Raw genomic sequence first — 18,933 nt, 5'->3', positions numbered from 1 at the left:
TATAAATGAGAAATCTCATAAAGCACACGAAAATGGGATACCCTATACAGATGTGATGCGCAGTAGTGAACCGCAAAGTTTACCCGCAGCGTAACGGCACACACTTTTGTCAGGAGCATGGGCGCCAGGCCAGGGGGCAAGAGGGGGCATTTGCCCCCCCCCCTGGATCACTGAAACAATAAAAATAAAAGCTATCTTCTTACATCCATCTGTAAAAAAATAATCATTATTATGAAATTTTAGGTGTTACCTGTAAAATAATAATAAATGTGGTAATTATTGGGAAAACTGGAAATCGTCCGATTTTCACCAAAATTGGTATACACACTATTTTGAGGTCGTACGAATTTACTTTTTTCTTAGCGGTCTCTTACCGTTTTTCAGAAAAACGGAAAATTATTTCAACATTGAATTTTTCTGTATTTCGGCCCTATAAAGTAATAATTTCACTATATTTTCATTATATTATAGTTTATCTAAAAGCCACACTTGATTGGGGATACAAAAATGTCCAACATTTTACTGAGAAACACTTTTCTTAACAAAATAACAAAGAAAATTGAGACCAGATGAAAGTTTGACATTTGATATATCCTTCTTTCTCTCTCCTATGCAATGAGAGAGACAAATATATTCTAGACCTAATCTAGAAATTTGAAAATTTACAACGTTGCCATATCTTCTATTTTTTCGGGTGATTAGGGATTTTAAATAAATTACCTATTATGAGATCGACAATAATTAAATATACACCTATATCCACAAAGTTACGCGGAAGAGTTTTGATTGCATTGGTTTTAACTTCTTTGCGGGGGGGGTTAATCTTTTTTTGATATAATATAACAACAAAAGATTAACACCCTCCGCATGGAAGTTGTGTAACCAATGCAATCAAAACTTTCGTACAAATGGTTATAAATAGTCAGATTTCGTTGGTAAAATAGCAGTTATGGGAAGGAGCCGTTCTTCTGGCGACCGCCTTTCGTAATTCCAGAATGAGGGAACAAAACACGCTAAATTAAGGTTTAGCAACGTTGCTTTAAATGCCAGAAACACATAAGCTTACTTCGGGTTTCTCTTATTACCGATTCTGAACCGTCCTAGAACTGTGATGCGTATGCGCAGTAGGAAATATGAAGACATTATTTCATTTGCGCATGCGCTTTAGTGTTCTAGGACGGTTCAGAATCAGTAATAACAAGAACCCGAACAAAGCTATAACCTAACATTTTCAGATTGTTTACAAATTTATTTTAGCAAATTTTCCTCTATTATGCATAGAATTGATTAAAAAAGTAACAGAAAATAGCAAAAACATCATTGATTATTGAATACCTAACAAAATATGTGCTAGAAAACCTTAAAAATATGACAAAAATTAAGAAAAATTCGATATTGAAATTATTTTCCGTTTTTCTGAAAAACGCCAAGAAAAAAAGTTCAGATTCGTAATCTACGACTTCAAAATAGGGTGTATACCAATTTTGGTGAAAATCGGACGATTTCCAGTTTTCCCAATAATTACCAAAAATGTGTTTCAATTTTTTATTCATTTTTACCTTGCCCCCCCTAAATTTCATTCTTCCGGCGCCCATGGTCAGGAGAGCATAGCAACAGCTATTGTTAGCTCTTGTACTATTATATTTTATTAATTCATTTCAAGGTTAGGTTAAATTTGTCAAAAAGTGTCAAAACGTCCGTTATCGTACGAAAAGTTAAATTTATTTTAACTTTTCTCCGTTGATAGACTGGAGCAAAAAATTTACGGATGAAAAGTGGCGCGAAAACGCTATAACCAATCAGAGCGCCGGCCGTCGGACCATCGTATCAACGGATAACGGACGCATGAAAATCAAGCTTTAGTTTTAAATGAGATCTCACAATTCTTTGTAGTGAAAGAACAATGCGAGATTTGACATATTCTTTGTTATTTTATGTTTTTAATGATGGATCTTATTTATTTTATTTAATATTCATTAATTAATTCAGGCTGTTTTCTAATTCTTTCAGCACTACGTGGACCTGAACGACCCTTACCTAGCCATGAACACCCACCAATTAGAAGACACCGACTACCTGGCCATGCTTAGCCCGCCATCTTTCGACCAGCTGTCAGCGCCCTCGCCACACTACGTCAACGAGGGACAAGCCTTCCCCATACAAGGTACGGCGGCAGGAGCTCGATCTCCCGAGGGCTACACCTTCATGGGAGCCAATAACATATTCAGTCCTAGACTGCTGCAGGACGAGGTGTTTAGTTTTAGTTTGGGCAAGAAGCAGGCAGAAGAGTCACGGAGAGGTACTGAATAGGCCCCTTGCGGGTATTTTTTTATTGTCTTAAAATGATCATTTAGACCCCAAAAGCACCTCTACAAAATATTCTTAAAGTATATGGTGTAATAACGCCGTATACGTATGAGAAGCCTGCTAAAACGTCGGCTTTGACCGCGTTTACGATAGTGACGTCACGAGGTACTATTTTGTTTTAACCAATGACTAAAGAATATAAGGACATGTAACGCCCATATAAGGGCTGCAGCAGAATTTGCGACCTTAGACACCATTCTTTTGATGGTAAACAATGAGTCATCATCTGATCACCAGCGACAATTTTAGCGATTTTTAATTGTTTGTGTGAAGATAACTTTGTATAAACTTTATTACAATGGTGACTAGTTGTTCAGCTTTCAAGTGTAAAAGCAGCAGCGTTAAGAAAGAGCCAGGAGTTACGTTTCATAGGTAAATACACAGTCCGCTCCACCTTTTTAGCGTTTTCTTAGTTTTCTTATTGAATTCGATAATTATTTTTCTGATATTATATGTACTTGATGTGTCCTATACGTCGTACTAGTTTTGTACCTTTTGTGAACATTTTAATACGTTTTTTTCGTAATTAATTGTATGTAATTAGTAGTAATTAATAGTAATTAAACGTATTAAAAAATATAAATATCTCTTCAAACAGCTAGTTTCAGAAAAATATGTGCCACGGCACTGTTTGGTGACATCGTCACAATTATTTGCTCTCGGGTTATTTGTCCTTGGATTCTTTAGTCATTGGTTTCGACATTCTATTGAGTTACGATTTTCTGCGAGGTTTTTTACTAATTTTCGAATGCAAAATAATTTTGCATTTTATGTCGATATTCCATGGGTATAGTGATAAATGAGGTATATATTATAAGAAAATGCATTTTCTACGAAAACTTGAAGAGATAGGTAAAAAAAGGTATAATACAATTTGATAGGCAATTAAATTGTGCATCTGATTCTCGTAAAACATACAAGGTGTTCCATTTAAAATAAACAAGTTATTGCCGATGAAAGCTAGTAATTATTTAAAATAAATTTTTAGACACTCTGTATAAGATAGTATTTTGTTTATTATTAAACACAATATCTGATCAATAAATAAACTTCACTAAATATTTAATATTAAAAACTTTGATGCCGTTGGAAAAATGAAGCCTTAAAATTTTTACTGCAATTTCTTAAAATTGAAAATATTTCAAAAACGGTAAGGTTTAAGTGTGATAAACCTTAATCAAATTTATTTTTATTTCAAAGGTAGAATTTAAAAATAGAATAATATACAGGATGTTCCATTTAAAAAAATACAACTATAATATCGTCCTATTGCTGCCAAAAGTCACTAACTAACATTTTTCCAAACAACCAAATTCAATCACTAACTATATGTTTTGAAGCGGAGAATCGATTGCAAAAGTCATTAACTACGATTTCTGGCTATTTATGTTTTATTTTAATACCGAATAGTTACTAACTATAACATCTTTATGCAATGCAATTCATCTTTAGACACATTTTTCTCGGAAGTAATAAAAAGTAAGTTAGTGACTTTTGGCAGCAATGGGACGATATCTTTTACTTATTTGGGACACTCTAATAGCCCTTCAACGAACCTAAAACTTACAATTTCTAAAAATCTAATCGTTTAGCTACAATACTCCGTGTCGTATGTGGTGAACAACGCTGTATAAATATTTTTTTTCTATTTCAGAGAGCCAAGAACTACACCCCATGTTGCATTCCAACAACGAATCAGATAGCGAATCTGGTTATTTGAAACCAATCACACCCATAAACAGCATATCCAACCCCATGTACCATTTACCCCCACAAAACCTACATCACAACGGTCTGTCTTCTTATGACAGGAAAGAACCACTTAAAACGCCAGATAACTACATCAACATGCCACAGTACAAGAACATAGTGGCTAAAAACGGTAGTGAGAGATCACCTATACCAATGGATGTGATCAGGAACAATGACAGTGTGCAATACGTCAACAGTGATGCACAATTATGGGATTCAGTAGATGTCTGAATGATTTGAATGTAAATTTACGTGAATTTAGTACAAAGTGCCATTAATTTTTTCTGTTTTTTAGAAAAAAAAAATTGTGATACGACAATCAAAGGCCATGTAAGATACAATAATTATGTATAGTATTCAGAGATAGGTTTGAAAAAGTATAGTCCGTTTTCTTTCAGAGTTTATTCTAATTATTATTTTACAAATTTTCTTGGGATTAATTGTTGTAAAATATCTGACGCTTTGGTGCAATACTTTCTCATACATTTCCTTTTAGTTTGACTAAAATGATGTTATATTTTTTTACAAACTTACAATGAAGTTGAGATGCTGGTGTAGTGTAGTACGGCACTGGTTAATAAAGCTTTTATTCTAGTATAATGTTAAAGTATTGTTTCACATTTTTCCGAAAAAAATATTTTGATATTACAAGATACAGTTTTTTTTGGACCAATAAGGTCCATCATTCATGTTAAATGCCTTTTTCAAATTGTTCTAATAAATAAATATGTTAACAAAGAAGATATTGTCTTTTTGAGTTCTTTTCTTAAAGAAAGTTACTAGAATTAATACTTATTTTTGTACTTAAATGAAGAGAATAATATAATAATGTTTAGATTATTTTTATAGTTTTGTATAGTTGTTTTATAGTTAATGTACTTACTATCGAAATAAGAATTTTTCCAAATTAAGAACAAATAGTTAAGATCTCTTTTCCATTTTTATATAATGATATAAGATATAAATGAAATTGTAAATATAATTTTAAATAAAGTTATGATAATAATTTAATTTGTTGGTATTATTTAACTTAAAACCTTATAACCAATTTAAATTAAGATCAGGGGCGGATCCCGGATTTGGGAGGTTTTTTTTTCTAGACTCAAAACTTTACTCAATGTACCGGGTGGGCAACTAAGAATGGACGCCGACTGTACCTCAGAAACTACTTATCGTATAACTTTGGGAAAAAGTTATAATAAGTAAATTGACTTAGAGAAATTGCTGGAAACTATTTTCAAGTTCGAAAAATGTTCGCTAGGGGGCGTATCTGTGATGACCAATCAGAAAAAAGGATTTTTCTCAAAAATACGGTAAAATGCGGTATTCTAAATATTGCTACTGTAATCAATGGTAAATTTGTATTTTTTTGATATATCGTATTTTGCTCTATCTCATAAAATAAAGAGGTGGGGGAAGATTAAACTTGCTTTTATTAAAATAAGGATAACTCTGGTTTAGATTAGCCGATTTAAACAAACTAGGGCTTGTTTAAAAGAGATTTCCTTCCTTAATAATCTCCAGTGTAAATTTTGTTTCCATAGATTTTTTCGTGGTAGCTAGAGGGCGCTGTTTGACATCATAACAGATATTGCGCGTTTGCATAAAAAAATTAAATAGCAGCCGCCTAACATGGTTTGTTCTCTTAATATCTCCGGTTAGAGAGACAATAGAAAGTTGCGGTTTACGCTGATATTTTGGAAATTGTGTGCTCTATTTAACTGTACAAAAAAACATAACCTGCTCTTAATTTTTTTATGCAAAAGCACAATATCTGTTATGATGTCAAACAGCGCCCTCTAGCTACCACGGAAAAATCTATGAAGACAAAATTTATACTGGAAATTATTAAGAAAAAAAGCTCTTTTAAACGAGCCCTAGTTTGTTTAAATCGGCTGGCCTAAACCAGAGTTATCCTTATTTTAATAAAACCAAGTTTGACCTTCCTCCACCACTTTATTTTATGAGATAGAGCAAAATACCCTATATCAAAAAAAAATTACAAATTTCTCGATGAATACAATAGTAATTTTTAAAATACCTTTACCTGCATATTTTTGAGAAAAAAAACTTTTTTCTGATTGGCTGTCAGAGAAGCGCCCCCTAGCGGACATTTTTCGAACTTGGCAATAATTTCCAGCGATTTCTCTTGGTCGATTTACTTATTACAGTATTTTTCCCAAAGTTATGCGATAAGTAGTTTCTGAGATACAGCCGGCGTCCATTCTTAGTTGGCCACCCGGTACATACTCCAGAGTCGTTTGTGACAAAATAAATTAATAATATCGTACCTATTGCTTAAGATAACACACCTTTATGAAAAGAAACGTAGTAAAGATAACATAACATAAGCTACCATACTTCTATACATATACCGGATGTTGCATCGTCGGACGGGACATAGGAAATCCCATGTAAATTTTAATGGGGTCAATTATTGGCTTCCCTAATTATTTTAGAGAATAATTCTATTTAGGTTTATTGAAGAGCACTAAAACCCACATTCAAAAGAATAACTTTAGATATTTTTGATTAGCCCGTTTACGAGTGATCGCCGATTTCTTTTTAAATATTTCTCCTTTCCTATGGCCCTGTATTTACTTATGAGCACCAGTCAAGGTAAAAGATAACAGTCAAATAAAGTTGTCATTTCAGAAATTTATCTATTTAGTGCTTTATTATTATTGAAAACTCATTCCTACATCGGAAATCTTAAAGATGTATTTTTAAATACAAATTCATATGAATTAAAATAAAATAATGTAATCAATTACAAGGTTAATTATAGTATTATTACAATATTCAATAACTTATTAATTTAGGTACTATTAAATTGTTAGAACTTTAGGATTTAAGATGTTCAAATATTCCTCCATCGATTGCTAGACAATAACCCAGGCGATCATAAAATTCTCTTCTTACATTCGCTAGTTGGTAAACTGAAATTGTATTGCATTCGGTAGAAATAGCATTTTTTAACTCGTCTAGATTTGGTCTGTTTTGTCTGGTTAACTCGTCTGTTTTTTAAATGGCCCCAGAGAAAGAAATCATTTGGCGAAATATCAGGAGACCCTGCTGGCCAATTTACTGTATGATTTAGGCCAATAACGTTTTCGTTAAAACTATTGTCAAAATATACCCGAACAGCCAGGCTACTATGTGCCGGGCAGCCATCCATTTGGTACCAAACTTCCTGATTTTCCCTAGCGGCATCATGTAAAGCAGGTAAAATATGATTTTTGAGTAGTTCCAAATAATATTCTGTATTTAAATTTCGCGTAAGAAATAATGGCCCGATAATATTGTGTCCGAATATCCCTGCCCAAACATTTACTTTCTGTGGATATTGCGTCCTTGTTTCGACAAACTACTCGTGTTGGTTTTCTTGGTTCCAATATCGATGATGTTGAATATTGGGTTCATTATTTAAGGTAAACGTGCATTCGTCAATGAAACATATGTTTTTTAAAAATTCCCTATCCGTGTTTGCTCTTTCCATCATATCAAAACAAAACGCCTGCCGCCGTATTTCGTCCCCATCTCGTAGCTCTTGGTGCTTTTCATATTTGAAGGAATAGTATGTATGTCATTTCAAAATTCGAAACGCTGTAGTGTGATCTATTCTATTTCATCCTCAAGTTTCCTTGTGCTGATCTTTTCATCGTTCTCTTCCACGCACAATAAAACTTCCAAGCCGGTATCATTTCTTGCATCTTCTCTTTGTCCCTGCCTTGCTTCACATCTGCAGTTGTTTATTAGGGTACCTTTGGTCTCAAATCTCTAGATATTCCTTGCGATTGTAGATTTTCCAGGTATCGGTCTATTCGGATGCAGAGCGGCAAACATGTCCGACACCTTTTGATAACTATTTCCTTGATAATACCATTTAATCATAAATACTTTTTCTTCGGTAGTGTAATTCATGGCTAATATTTTCAATGTAGGTATGAGTTTTTAATAATAATAAAGCACTAAACAGATAAATTTCTGAAATGACAACTTCATTTGACAGTTATCTTTTACCTTGACTGGTGCTCATAAGTAAATACAGAAGAAAGGAGAAATATTTAAAAAGAAATCAGCGATAACTCGTAAACGGGCTAATCAAAAATATCTAAAGTTATTCTTTTGAATGTGGGTTTTAGTGCTCTTCAATAAACCTAAGTTATTATTATTCTCTAAAATAATTAGGGAAGTCAATAATTGACCCCATTAAAATTTACATGGGATTTCCTATGTCCCGCTCGACGATGCAACACCCGGTAGAGTCATCATCATCATCTATTTCAGCTTCAACTATATTTAGATACTCCTTTGTAGTTGGGCCCATTGTTGTCTATTGTTGACTCTGCGGGCCCAAGTTATCCCTACTAATTTCCTAATATCATGGTTCCGTCTCAGGTTTGGTCTTCTGGGTCTCTTAATTCCTCGTAGGTACCATACTGTAATTTTTGTGCATAGACATAGATAAAGGAAACAAGTTTAGATTGGAATGCTCGGCTTGCCGCCAAAACTTATAATTGTTTTGGAGTGCATGACATTTCAATATGTCAGATAATGAATTTGTAGTTAGTGTGTCAAAAATTAAAGAGGATTTAGAAAAAAGAACTAAACACCAAAAGAAAATCAGCAAAACGACATCAAAGAACATCATCAAAACTATTCTGGAACCAAATTGCTGGACAAGCAGAAAATGAGTAAGTTTTAAAACTATTAAAAACTTCTCTAACTAAACAAACTTTTTATCTGTTTATAAACAGAGAGAGTTATCAACTTCTTCATAATTAATAATAATCTGGATCTGAAGGTTTAGTAGGTACATAAGTAAACAGTAAAGGCATACTAAAAAACACACAAATTGATTATTGCTAATACTGAAATATCTTTGTATTCTGGTGTCGTGATTTTGACAAAGTAAATATTATTTTTGTCGGTAAATTTACTGGTCTCTTCTATTGAGATAAGACCGGTAACAGTAAACAATCTTTTCGTCATATGGATCTAGGACGACTTATTCTAATCAGTTGTCGTTAAGAGCAGTAAAATGTGTGAGACGGATTGGGATTTGTACTTATCAGTGTCGTTGATTTTGAAAAAAACACAACGGTGAGTTTTTATAATATTTTATAATATTTACTATTAATGAAGTTAATTAAAGATTTGACAAAAAAAGAACTGACAGCTGGACTGAAACCGAACTGATCGTCTAAAAGTAGTTAGTAGACAGACCTACTACAATTTTGACAGACTTTCTGTTTTTGCTCATTAGGTCTGCCGTAAATTTTGACGAATGTTCTACTATTAACTTTTTCGCCGAATCGCTTGCCTCTGTTCTTAATTCTTTAAAGTCTTAAAACATCTGCCGCATTTTACTATTTTGCTGTGAACAAAGGCGCCCAAGTAGCATTTTTGGACACATTTTAGGTAATGTTTGTAATAATTGTGTCTGTTTAAGCAATTTATCTTACGAAACATATGTATCAAAAATGTGACGAAACGGTTTCGCAATGTTTCTCAGCACAGATTTTGTTTCGATTTTGTGTCTAAAAATGCTACTTGAGGGACCACGAGCCGCCAACAGTTTCATCTACCATGAGGCCGAGAGCAGTTGCTCAGAGTGGCAAATGCGAAAGTACCTGCAAACCAGTGGCGGCTCGTGGTTATTATTGTAGGGAGGTCAATTTCTAAAAATATTGCGTCGATTTTTTTTAAGACGCGACCCAATTTAATTGGTTTCTTACAAGGTACTTGTACGTTTAGTTAAAGGAAAATAAATCTAAAAAATAAATACAAATTATGTTAAAATGAAACCTATCCTTACATTTTTAAACAGGTGGTCTAGTGCCATTTCACTAAAAATCGAGTCAATGTTCTTTACACAAATTTTCCACGGTAGGATTTAAAAGACACATAAATAATAATGTCACAAAAATATAAATACATATACAGGGTGTTCAGAAATAAGTGCAAGTATTTTAAGGGGTGGTAGATCTCGATAAAAGAAACATATTTTCTCTTTATCGTTTTTCAAATAAGTCCAAAATAACAAAGTTATTTTACATTGAAAATTTCCATAAAAAATGATTGTTAAAATTTTGAGAACCTCTGGATCTTTTCTGGATTTTCTTTCTTGTAAATTTAATCTACTACCTATGTTGCCATATTATCAAGAAATTATTTTTTTTAAATAAAAAACTAAAAAAATTCCAAAAATTTTTTCAAAAAATTCCGATTTAAAAAAAAAAATTCGCAAAAAAACCTCATATAGGCGTATTTCTGGGGTTGAACTATACTACCAGTTAAAATACTTGCACTTATTTCTGGGACACCCTGTATACACATACACATTCCCAAGCAGCATTTGGACGTCGGGACAACGTTGTGTCACGCGACCAAACGTCGGGGCGCAACGTCGGCACAACCTCGTGCCAACCCTAGTCTGCACTAGTTTGGAGAATAATTTTTGGGTCGAAACGACGTTGGATACCGACGTTGGCTAGAAGCCTAATTTAGTACAAACTGCAACGTTGTTTAAATCCTAATTCACAGAAATACAAAACTAATATGGCGTCTAAGTCGCGTTTTATCCTAAATTGGGATAATTTTAGTAAAAATATTACTTTTTATGATTTAGTTAGAGACATATGTCAGATGACAGTGAAGGAAAACAAAAACAAAAGTATTTAAGTGTGGAGGATGTTTGAAGATCATAATTATTGAAACACTTTAACCGACTCTGTAACTCGTTACCCAAGGCAAAAAAAGCTAAACCCAAACAACTTTTATTGATAAATGTATTGTTTCTACTTTGAAAAATACTAATGGGCCTTAAAATTAAAGAAGTTTTAAAAATTTTCTTGAATTTTTTTAGTAAAATGAGAATAATTTATTCGCAGTCGAAAAATTGTTTCCGCGTGTTTTTTTAGGGTCAAATATTTCAAGTTAATGTATTCAAAAAGCAGGAATTGCTATTTTAGGAACGAAACATTTTCTTTATTTAACAACATGGCGGCTTTCACTTTGTTGTTTTGGAGATTAAGATGGAGTAGTTAGAGCAGTCGCATACTGGACTAATAAAGTCGCAGTTCTGGCCTTAACAGGTAGTATACTAGTCGCAAGATTGCCTAATTTAGTCATCCTAGAGTCTAGCTTGTGCCCTCTACAATATAAATAAACGAGGGAGTGGATAAACTATCGGCAATATATGTCGATGTATATTTAAATTTAGTTTTATATGTACCTTTCTTATGTCCCATTTTAATTAAGTTTTTTTATAAAAACAAAAACAGCACTGAACTGTCTAACTGAACAGAACAATGAAAAGAAAATTTAAAATTTAAGGTTATGGTTCAATACAGTTGCAAAAGGTAGTGACTCGACGTCCTACCAACGTAAGAATAAGGAAATCTAAACAACGTTGGAATTAGTAAACAGACGACGTTTGCATAACGTTGGAATAGGTCCTGAAACTGACGTCGGAAAACTCTATATATTGTCCAACGTTGTAACTACGTTGTCCGAATCACCTAAAGATCACTTAAGCAAAAAAAGGTTACAAGACAACGTTTATACGACGTCGCAGAAGCTTCCTACTTTGCTGTAGTACTTAGTCCAACGTCGTCACAACGTTTAAAAACGTTTAAATTTATTTTAATTCCCAAGGTAGGGAGCTAACTATTTTTTGTAACTAATCCAACGTTGTGATTAGTAAACATTTGGTCGCAAGTCGTGAAAATGCTACTTGGGTTTCTAGTTAATTCTTTCTTTAAACGTTTTTCGAAATTTAAGCAATTGTTTTCTTTTAACCGCACGATTTTACAAACTAAACACCATATTATATTGTCTATTTGAAAATATCTATTCCAGAATCAGTCAACAAGAGTTCACCATTTATCCAGAACCACAAAATTATGAATTATTACCTACACAAATTTCGCGCTGCATCTCAAACCCTCGGCTACGACAAAGCAACGGCAACTAAGATTTTTTTTTCGATATTAAAAATTTAAATTTTTGATTTATATTGACTAAACCAAACATTATACGCGATAAACGATACAAAAACCTAGGTTGTTTTATAATTTCAGTTTTTATAAACACCCAAACTGCCCCAAACGGCGAAAATTTTCCAGCGATATGACTGAAATCCTGTAATATATTTATATAGAAATAATGCACTCGATATTTCTTAATCAACTATATTGATTCTCAACTAATAAGCAATATTACAAATTACAATAATAACACACTGGGGTGTTTTTTTTTCTAGACAAAGATAAAAACCGCCACTTTTTTTATCGTCTGTTAGTAAACTACCAAATACAAGTGCATATAAAGTTGCCTACTTACAAATCCTTTTGTAAGTATGGACAATATAAACTATTCTATCCATAGACTTAAAATAAAATATAGACTACACTATTTACATCTCAACGCGGACAAACAATATTTTTTGTACACATGGTTACTTCTGGGTACAGTCGACCGAGCCTTCCTCATCTAGCTTTGAGCCTTCCTCATCTAGCTTTTTTTTATGTTGTCACGTCTTTAATATTATCAATATTTTTTTTCTTGTTATACACATATATTGAGATATTAATACTACAGTTTAATAAAGTAGGTTTTAATATTCCATAAATGTATTAAATAGTCCTTTTATACTACTAAATTATAAGTCGGATACTGTTTAAAAGGATAAGTTCTTTGACAATATGACAACACCGATTAGAGGCGAGGGAGCCTATTCATTCATTTATTACCTTGTAGTACGTGTCGCACGTGTGGTGGTGCTTTGTTGCCGCTATATCCCCGGCTGTATTAACGCATTTTCTTAGCTTGTAGTCCTTAAGTGTTTATTTTATTGACTTTTTCTGTTCAAGAACTATAAAATATGGTTCGCCAGTGCCAATTCTAAAAGAAATTTGACTTAAATAATCCATTTAAGTCTTTAAACGACTTTTTGACCGGTAGGCAACTCTCAATTTACCCATTGGGGAGTCAGTGGCGTTGTTGTAGAAAGGCGCTTATTTAGATAATATTTTAGTAAAATGTAAAATCTGAATTTTTCTCTTACATTACATTATTTACTTACTTACATTGTAACAAAATCATAATTATAACCCTGTTAATAATTAATAATGTTTTTTATTAAAAATATATTCCGGTTTATTCTAAAATTATCTTCAGAATCTAAAATAACATACAAGAATTTTAATATGATATTACATTATGAAACAATATTTTTTAATATACCGGGTCGTCTCAAAAGTGGCTCACCCCTATAACTTTTTTATTTTTTAGATAAAAAAAAAACAGATTTGTATGTTAGTAGGTATATGACATAAATTAGGATTTATTAACGTATTCAATTGTTTTTGGTCTCTTCCTATTTCACTGAAATGATTACATCTTTTTGATTTTAAAGGCACCCTCGGTATATTGCTACTTTATTCGATAAAAAAATGACACTCTGAATAGAATGACATATCATATGTCAACTTTTGACATTGTCGCTTAAAACAAATCCTATTTTAAATTTCAATCCAGGGTGCCATGGTGTTGTTAAAAACACTAAGTTTTAATCAAGGAGCCTTGGAAAAATAGTTTTGATCGTCTAATAGGTTTCGTGTCTTGTCTAGGCCGGTTAAAAGATGTACATATCGTATTTTTAATCATACATATGTCAATTTTTTCAAATGGAACAAGGGTGACTCGTTAGCATATTTGAAAGAAGCATTTTTTATGAATATATTGATACCACACACTTGGTATTTCGAGTCAAATTGTCGTTATGAACCGCGTGATACAATTACAATTAAACCATATGCGAAAATGTCAAAAGTTGACATATCATATGTCATTCTATTCAGAGTGTCATTTTCTATCGAATAAAGTAGAAATATACCAAGGGTGCCGTTTAAAAATTGAAAGTTATAGTCATTTCGATGAAACAGAAAGTGACCAAAACAATTGAATGCGTCAATCAATCCTAATTTATGTCATATACTAACATACTAAATCTTAGTTTTTTATTTGAAAATATAAAAAAATTATGGGGTATGAGCCACTTTTGGGACGCACCCGGTATAATAAAGACAGTACCGAGTTAAATAAATGTAGTTTTCTATTTTATCCACTTCCTATCACCTTCCTTGTTTAATGGATTGATTTATGTTTTCTCTAATTTACATAAGACATAACTTAACCAGAAAAAAAATTACAACAATCATATATTATTTTTTCTCTCCCTGTCGCCGATCTCTATTTATATCTGTGGAATAGGTCCTGTTTTGATTAATATTAGGGTTGTAAATGTTTGACTAAAATTAATAATTTATTATTAATTTCAAAATTACGTAATTTCGATTATAAAATTTCTTCTATAACGTGTATTTTATTATTTTTATCCTTTTTGGACTCTAAGACGTTTTTTTCTAAACTTTTATTTAAAAAACCTGTCCTAAATCTTAATAAAATATAAAAAAGTTTAAATACGATATATTTTTAATTTAATTATAGCTTCATTAAAATAAAAAAAATTACCCGGCTATGATACGGAGAGTTCAGGTGTACTTGAGAAACGAAAGACAGTGTTGTGTTTCTCGGCAGAGTCGTCAGGAACGACCGTTACGACAGAGACAACCCATCATCGCTCGTGTCGCACTCGTTATAACCTAAAACAATAACACAACAATAACAAGACATTATCTGACCGCATGTTCCAGCTATTTATGAATGAGATGCTCAGTCTATATTTTATTTTAAGTCTATGATTCTATCGCACTTTAACCCATTATATTTTCTATGCGTGGTATACCTTACCTAGTTGGTGTCACGAGCAGCGGCACTTGGAGTTTAAAGGCATGTACTGACTAGAGCACGCTCACTCGCGAGTGTGAGCGGCTCATATGTGTGCCTCTGAGCTGAGCGCGCTCGGATGCTCGCTTGGCTCATCTGAGCGTGCTCGACGCGGGCCCCCACTTGTCGGTTTTTTGGCAATCGGTAAGCCCGCGATCGGCGCTCGAGAGTGAACGTACTCTCAGGACCCTATTCCTGTATCTTTTCGGTTTCGGATCCGAAAATTCGATTCGGTTCACTACCGAACGATAGAGTTGTCGAATGTTACGTTCAGTAGCGCGCATTGCGATTCTGTATTGCAGTTCGGCAACCGTTCGGTTCGGTTTCGAAGCAACCGAAAAACAATCATGGTTAGAGCATGACAGCAGGACGTGATAGTGACAGTGACGCTTTCAAATTTTGTATATGTTCAAATCATAGATAAAAGAAAATAATCTACTATTAAGATAGATATGAAACTTAATAGTAAAATTTTGGGTCAAAGCGCCCCTCCGCGTTTTTAGTGGAGACTACGTTTAACCCAGCGCCTTCGCCTTTTCTGCTGTAAATGTTTTTTATGTTTATATTTGAATTCAAAGGATTTATTTTTAAAGTTACACTGATATATTAGTACATCAGAGTAACTTAATAAAACATAAGAATATATATATTTTACAATTTATTTTTTTATTTATTTTTCGACTTTTTTTAAGTCGACTGGCTGTCTAATGAATAGACCGAGATTTATAGATTTTAAAGCGAACGAAAAAAAAATCAAACAGCGAATACATACCATATATTTTTCTTTTATCTAAGATACATACCTTATCGTCTTTTGGAAACACGTACATTTTTGCAGTTTTGTTAGTTTCTTTTGGTAAGATGTAACACAACAAGAAAACACCATTTTACAGTTAATAAATAATAAAACTATTTCTGACTATGATATTTAAAATTTAGATAGATAGAAAATTAAAAAACAAACCAGTACTTGCAAACGCAGGCCCAAATTCAATAAAAATCAAAATTTTTCCTGGGTGAAAATCAGGTTTTTTTCACTGAAAAGGTATTTTTGATTTATCAGCAGTCATTGTGAAGTTGACAATATACAGGGTGTTTTCGAATTAGTCTAAAAAAATTATGGTGTGATTCCTCATGTGTTCTTAAAACAATTTTTATATAACCATTGGGTCTAAAGTACTTCCTTTTTAATCTACAGGGTGTTAAAATTAAAAAAAAATCGATTTTTTTGCTTGACATAAATGGTACACCACTGCTTTTTTAAAGAAAATATATATTTTTTTCTTTGACTGGCTATCCTTTTCAACAAAATTGATCTTTGAGTTTTTCTTGTTCATCAAACGGTTGTCGAGAAAAAATAAATATACTTATTAAGAGCCCGCCTTTCGTTTTTCTACCGATTTTAAATTTTTAGATTAATTAGGAAACACCCTGTGTATGCATATCACAGGCAACCAAATAAACTAGTAACCTCTAAAAGTTATTTTTCCTACCACTAGCGACATACCGTGTTTTTAGTGTGTACTAAATTATTTTATCAAAATTTCACCATATAAGTTTCCAGGCAATGAACCCTACCGAATCCTCGGCTCGCGTACCGAAAGCTCTAATCCTCCTAAATTTTCTATCTATCTAAATTTTAAATATCATAGTCAGAAATAGTTTTATTATTTATTAACTGTAAAAATGGTGTTTTCTTGTTGTGTTGCATCTTGCAAAGAAACTAACAAAACTGCAAAAATGTACGTGTTTCCAAAATACGATAATGTATGTATCTTAGATAAAAGAAAATATATGGTATGTATTCGTTGTTTGATTTTTTTTTCGTTCGCTTTAAAATCTATAAATCTCGGTCTATTCATTAGACAGCCAGTCGACTTACGATCATTTACATGAAACTCTGTAAAATAAATAAAAAATAAATTGTAAAATATATATATTCTTATGTTTTATTAAAGTTACTCTGATATACTAATATATCAGTGTAACTTTAAAAATAAATCCTTTGAATTCAAATATAAACATAAAAAACATTTACAGCAGAAAAGGCGAAGGCGCTGGGTTAAACGTAGTCTCCACTAAAAACACGGAGAGGCGCTTTGACCCAAAATGTTATTATTAAGTTTCATATCTATCTTAATAGTAGATTATTTTCTTTTATCTATGGTAGGGTTTCCGTTCGGTTCGGAGCTACGGACTAACTTTACGCGATACCGAATCGATCGGTAAAATACTTACAGAATAAGGCCCCAGACGGCGCACAAATAGAAACGGTGATTGTTTTTGCTAATTTCTAAGTTTTGTCTATCAATTTGTAGCCATGTGGACTAACCTTTGAATAAGCAAAGGGACTAACGAAAAGTGTGTGATGCTGATTAGTTTATATGAAAGTAAAAGGTTTTGCGGGATGCAAAATTCTTAAATGGTGCTTAGTCACCTTCGAAAATTAGGTCTGCCATTAAATTCCTGTTACTTTGGTCCCGATTTCGATATCTCTCTCTAATCCACCACCGCTTATTTCTCTTCGCCTTTTTGACTTTTGTTGTTGTTAAGGCCTAAATTAATATGAAACCAGCCGCGAATGTTTTGTGGCGATGCCATGCCTACAAGTTCTCAACATCGACTGAAAATAAAAACGGCTCGCCTTCCTGAGCCATGAGCCGCTCATTCAAACACAAAAATTTCACTCGCTACGAGCACGCTCACACACGCGAGCGGCTCATGCGACAAAATAAAATTTTGACCGGCAGTAGAGAAAATGTGTAAAATAAAATGTTTTCAAGCGAAAATTGGACAAATTGGGAATAGTTTTGAATATTTTAGGATGAAAAAAAGTGATTTACAAAAAGTATAATTTAAATAAGTTTTTCTAATTTTCTCCTGATTTTTTGGGAGGGCATTGAATAATGGCCCGATAATATTGTGTCCGAATATCCCTGCCCAAACATTTACTTTCTGTGGATATTGCGTCCTTGTTTCGACAAACCTGTGTTGGTTTTCTTTGTTCCAATATCGATAATTTTGAACATTAGGTTCATTATTTAAGGTAAACGTGCATTCGTCAGTGAAACATATGTTTTTTAAAAATTCCCGATCCGTGTTTGCTCTTTCCATCATATCAAAACAAAACGCCTGCCGCCGTATTTCGCCCCCATCTCTTAGCTCTTGGTGCTTTTCATATTTGAAGGAATAGTATTTATGTAGTTTCAAAATTCGAAACGCTGTAGTGTGATCTATTCCTATTTCATTCTCAAGATTCCTTGTGCTGATCTTTCCATCGTTCTCTTCCACGCACAATAAAACTTCCAAGTCGGTATCATTTCTTGCATCTTCTCTTTGTTCCTGCCTGCTTCACATCTGCAGTTATTTATTAGGGTACTTTTGGACTCAAATCTCTGGATATTCCTTGTAGTTGTAGATTTTCCAGGTATCGGTCTATTCGGATACAGAGCAGCAAACATGTAGTGTAATTCGGTAGTGTAATTCATGGCTAATATTTTCCATGTAGGTATGAGTTTTTAATAATAATAATAAAGCACTAAATAGATAAATTTCTGAAATGACAACTTCATTTGACAGTTATCTTTTACCTTGACTGGTGCTTATAAGTAAATACAGGACCATAAGAAAGGAGAAATGTTTAAAAAGAAATCGGCGATAACTCGTAAACGGGCAAATCAAAAATATCCAAAGTTATTCTTTTGAATGTGGGTTTTAGTGCTCTTCAATAAACTTAAATAGAATTATTCTCTAAAATAATTAGGGAAGCCAATAATTGACACCATTAAAATTTACATGGGATTTCCTCTGTCCCGCTCGACGATGCAACACCCAGTATAGAGTCATCATTATCATCTATTTCAGCTTTAACCGTTTCCAATTATGGTGTAGCCTCCCTCGAATATTTAGATACTCCTTTGTAGTTGGGCCCATTGTTGTCTATTGTTGACTCTGCGG

The 18,933-nt window shown here is 33.0% G+C and overlaps 2 protein-coding genes across 5 annotated transcripts in view; both read left to right on the top strand.

Annotated features, from left to right (window-relative positions):
* LOC115881768 (vascular endothelial growth factor receptor 1) overlaps positions 1-4,643 on the top strand; it is a 104,305-nt gene extending 99,662 nt beyond the window's left edge. For 3 of the 4 annotated variants that reach the window (XM_030899399.1, XM_030899400.1, XM_030899403.1), the window contains 2 exons: positions 2,011-2,299; positions 4,022-4,643. In XM_030899399.1, the coding sequence (XP_030755259.1) occupies positions 2,011-2,299; positions 4,022-4,350 (618 nt within the window). In that variant the 3' untranslated portion in view covers positions 4,351-4,643. The remainder of the gene's footprint in view (positions 1-2,010; positions 2,300-4,021) is intronic. The other variant, XM_030899401.1, reaches the window with a different exon arrangement.
* Positions 4,644-9,148: 4,505 nt separating this feature from the next.
* The window catches only part of LOC115881775 (myosin heavy chain, non-muscle), a 141,555-nt gene continuing 131,770 nt past the window's right edge, over positions 9,149-18,933 (top strand). Inside the window, exon 1 of the mRNA XM_030899418.1 lies at positions 9,149-9,225. Coding sequence (XP_030755278.1) covers positions 9,164-9,225 — 62 coding nt within the window. The 5' untranslated portion in view covers positions 9,149-9,163. The remainder of the gene's footprint in view (positions 9,226-18,933) is intronic.

This window comes from Sitophilus oryzae, unplaced genomic scaffold, assembly GCF_002938485.1.
Source record: "Sitophilus oryzae breed Bouriz unplaced genomic scaffold, Soryzae_2.0 scaffold_173_pilon_pilon, whole genome shotgun sequence".
Taxonomy (NCBI): Eukaryota; Metazoa; Arthropoda; class Insecta; order Coleoptera; family Curculionidae; genus Sitophilus; species Sitophilus oryzae.
Note: the sequence above shows the minus strand (reverse complement) of the source record. Positions and strands in the feature narration are given on the sequence as shown.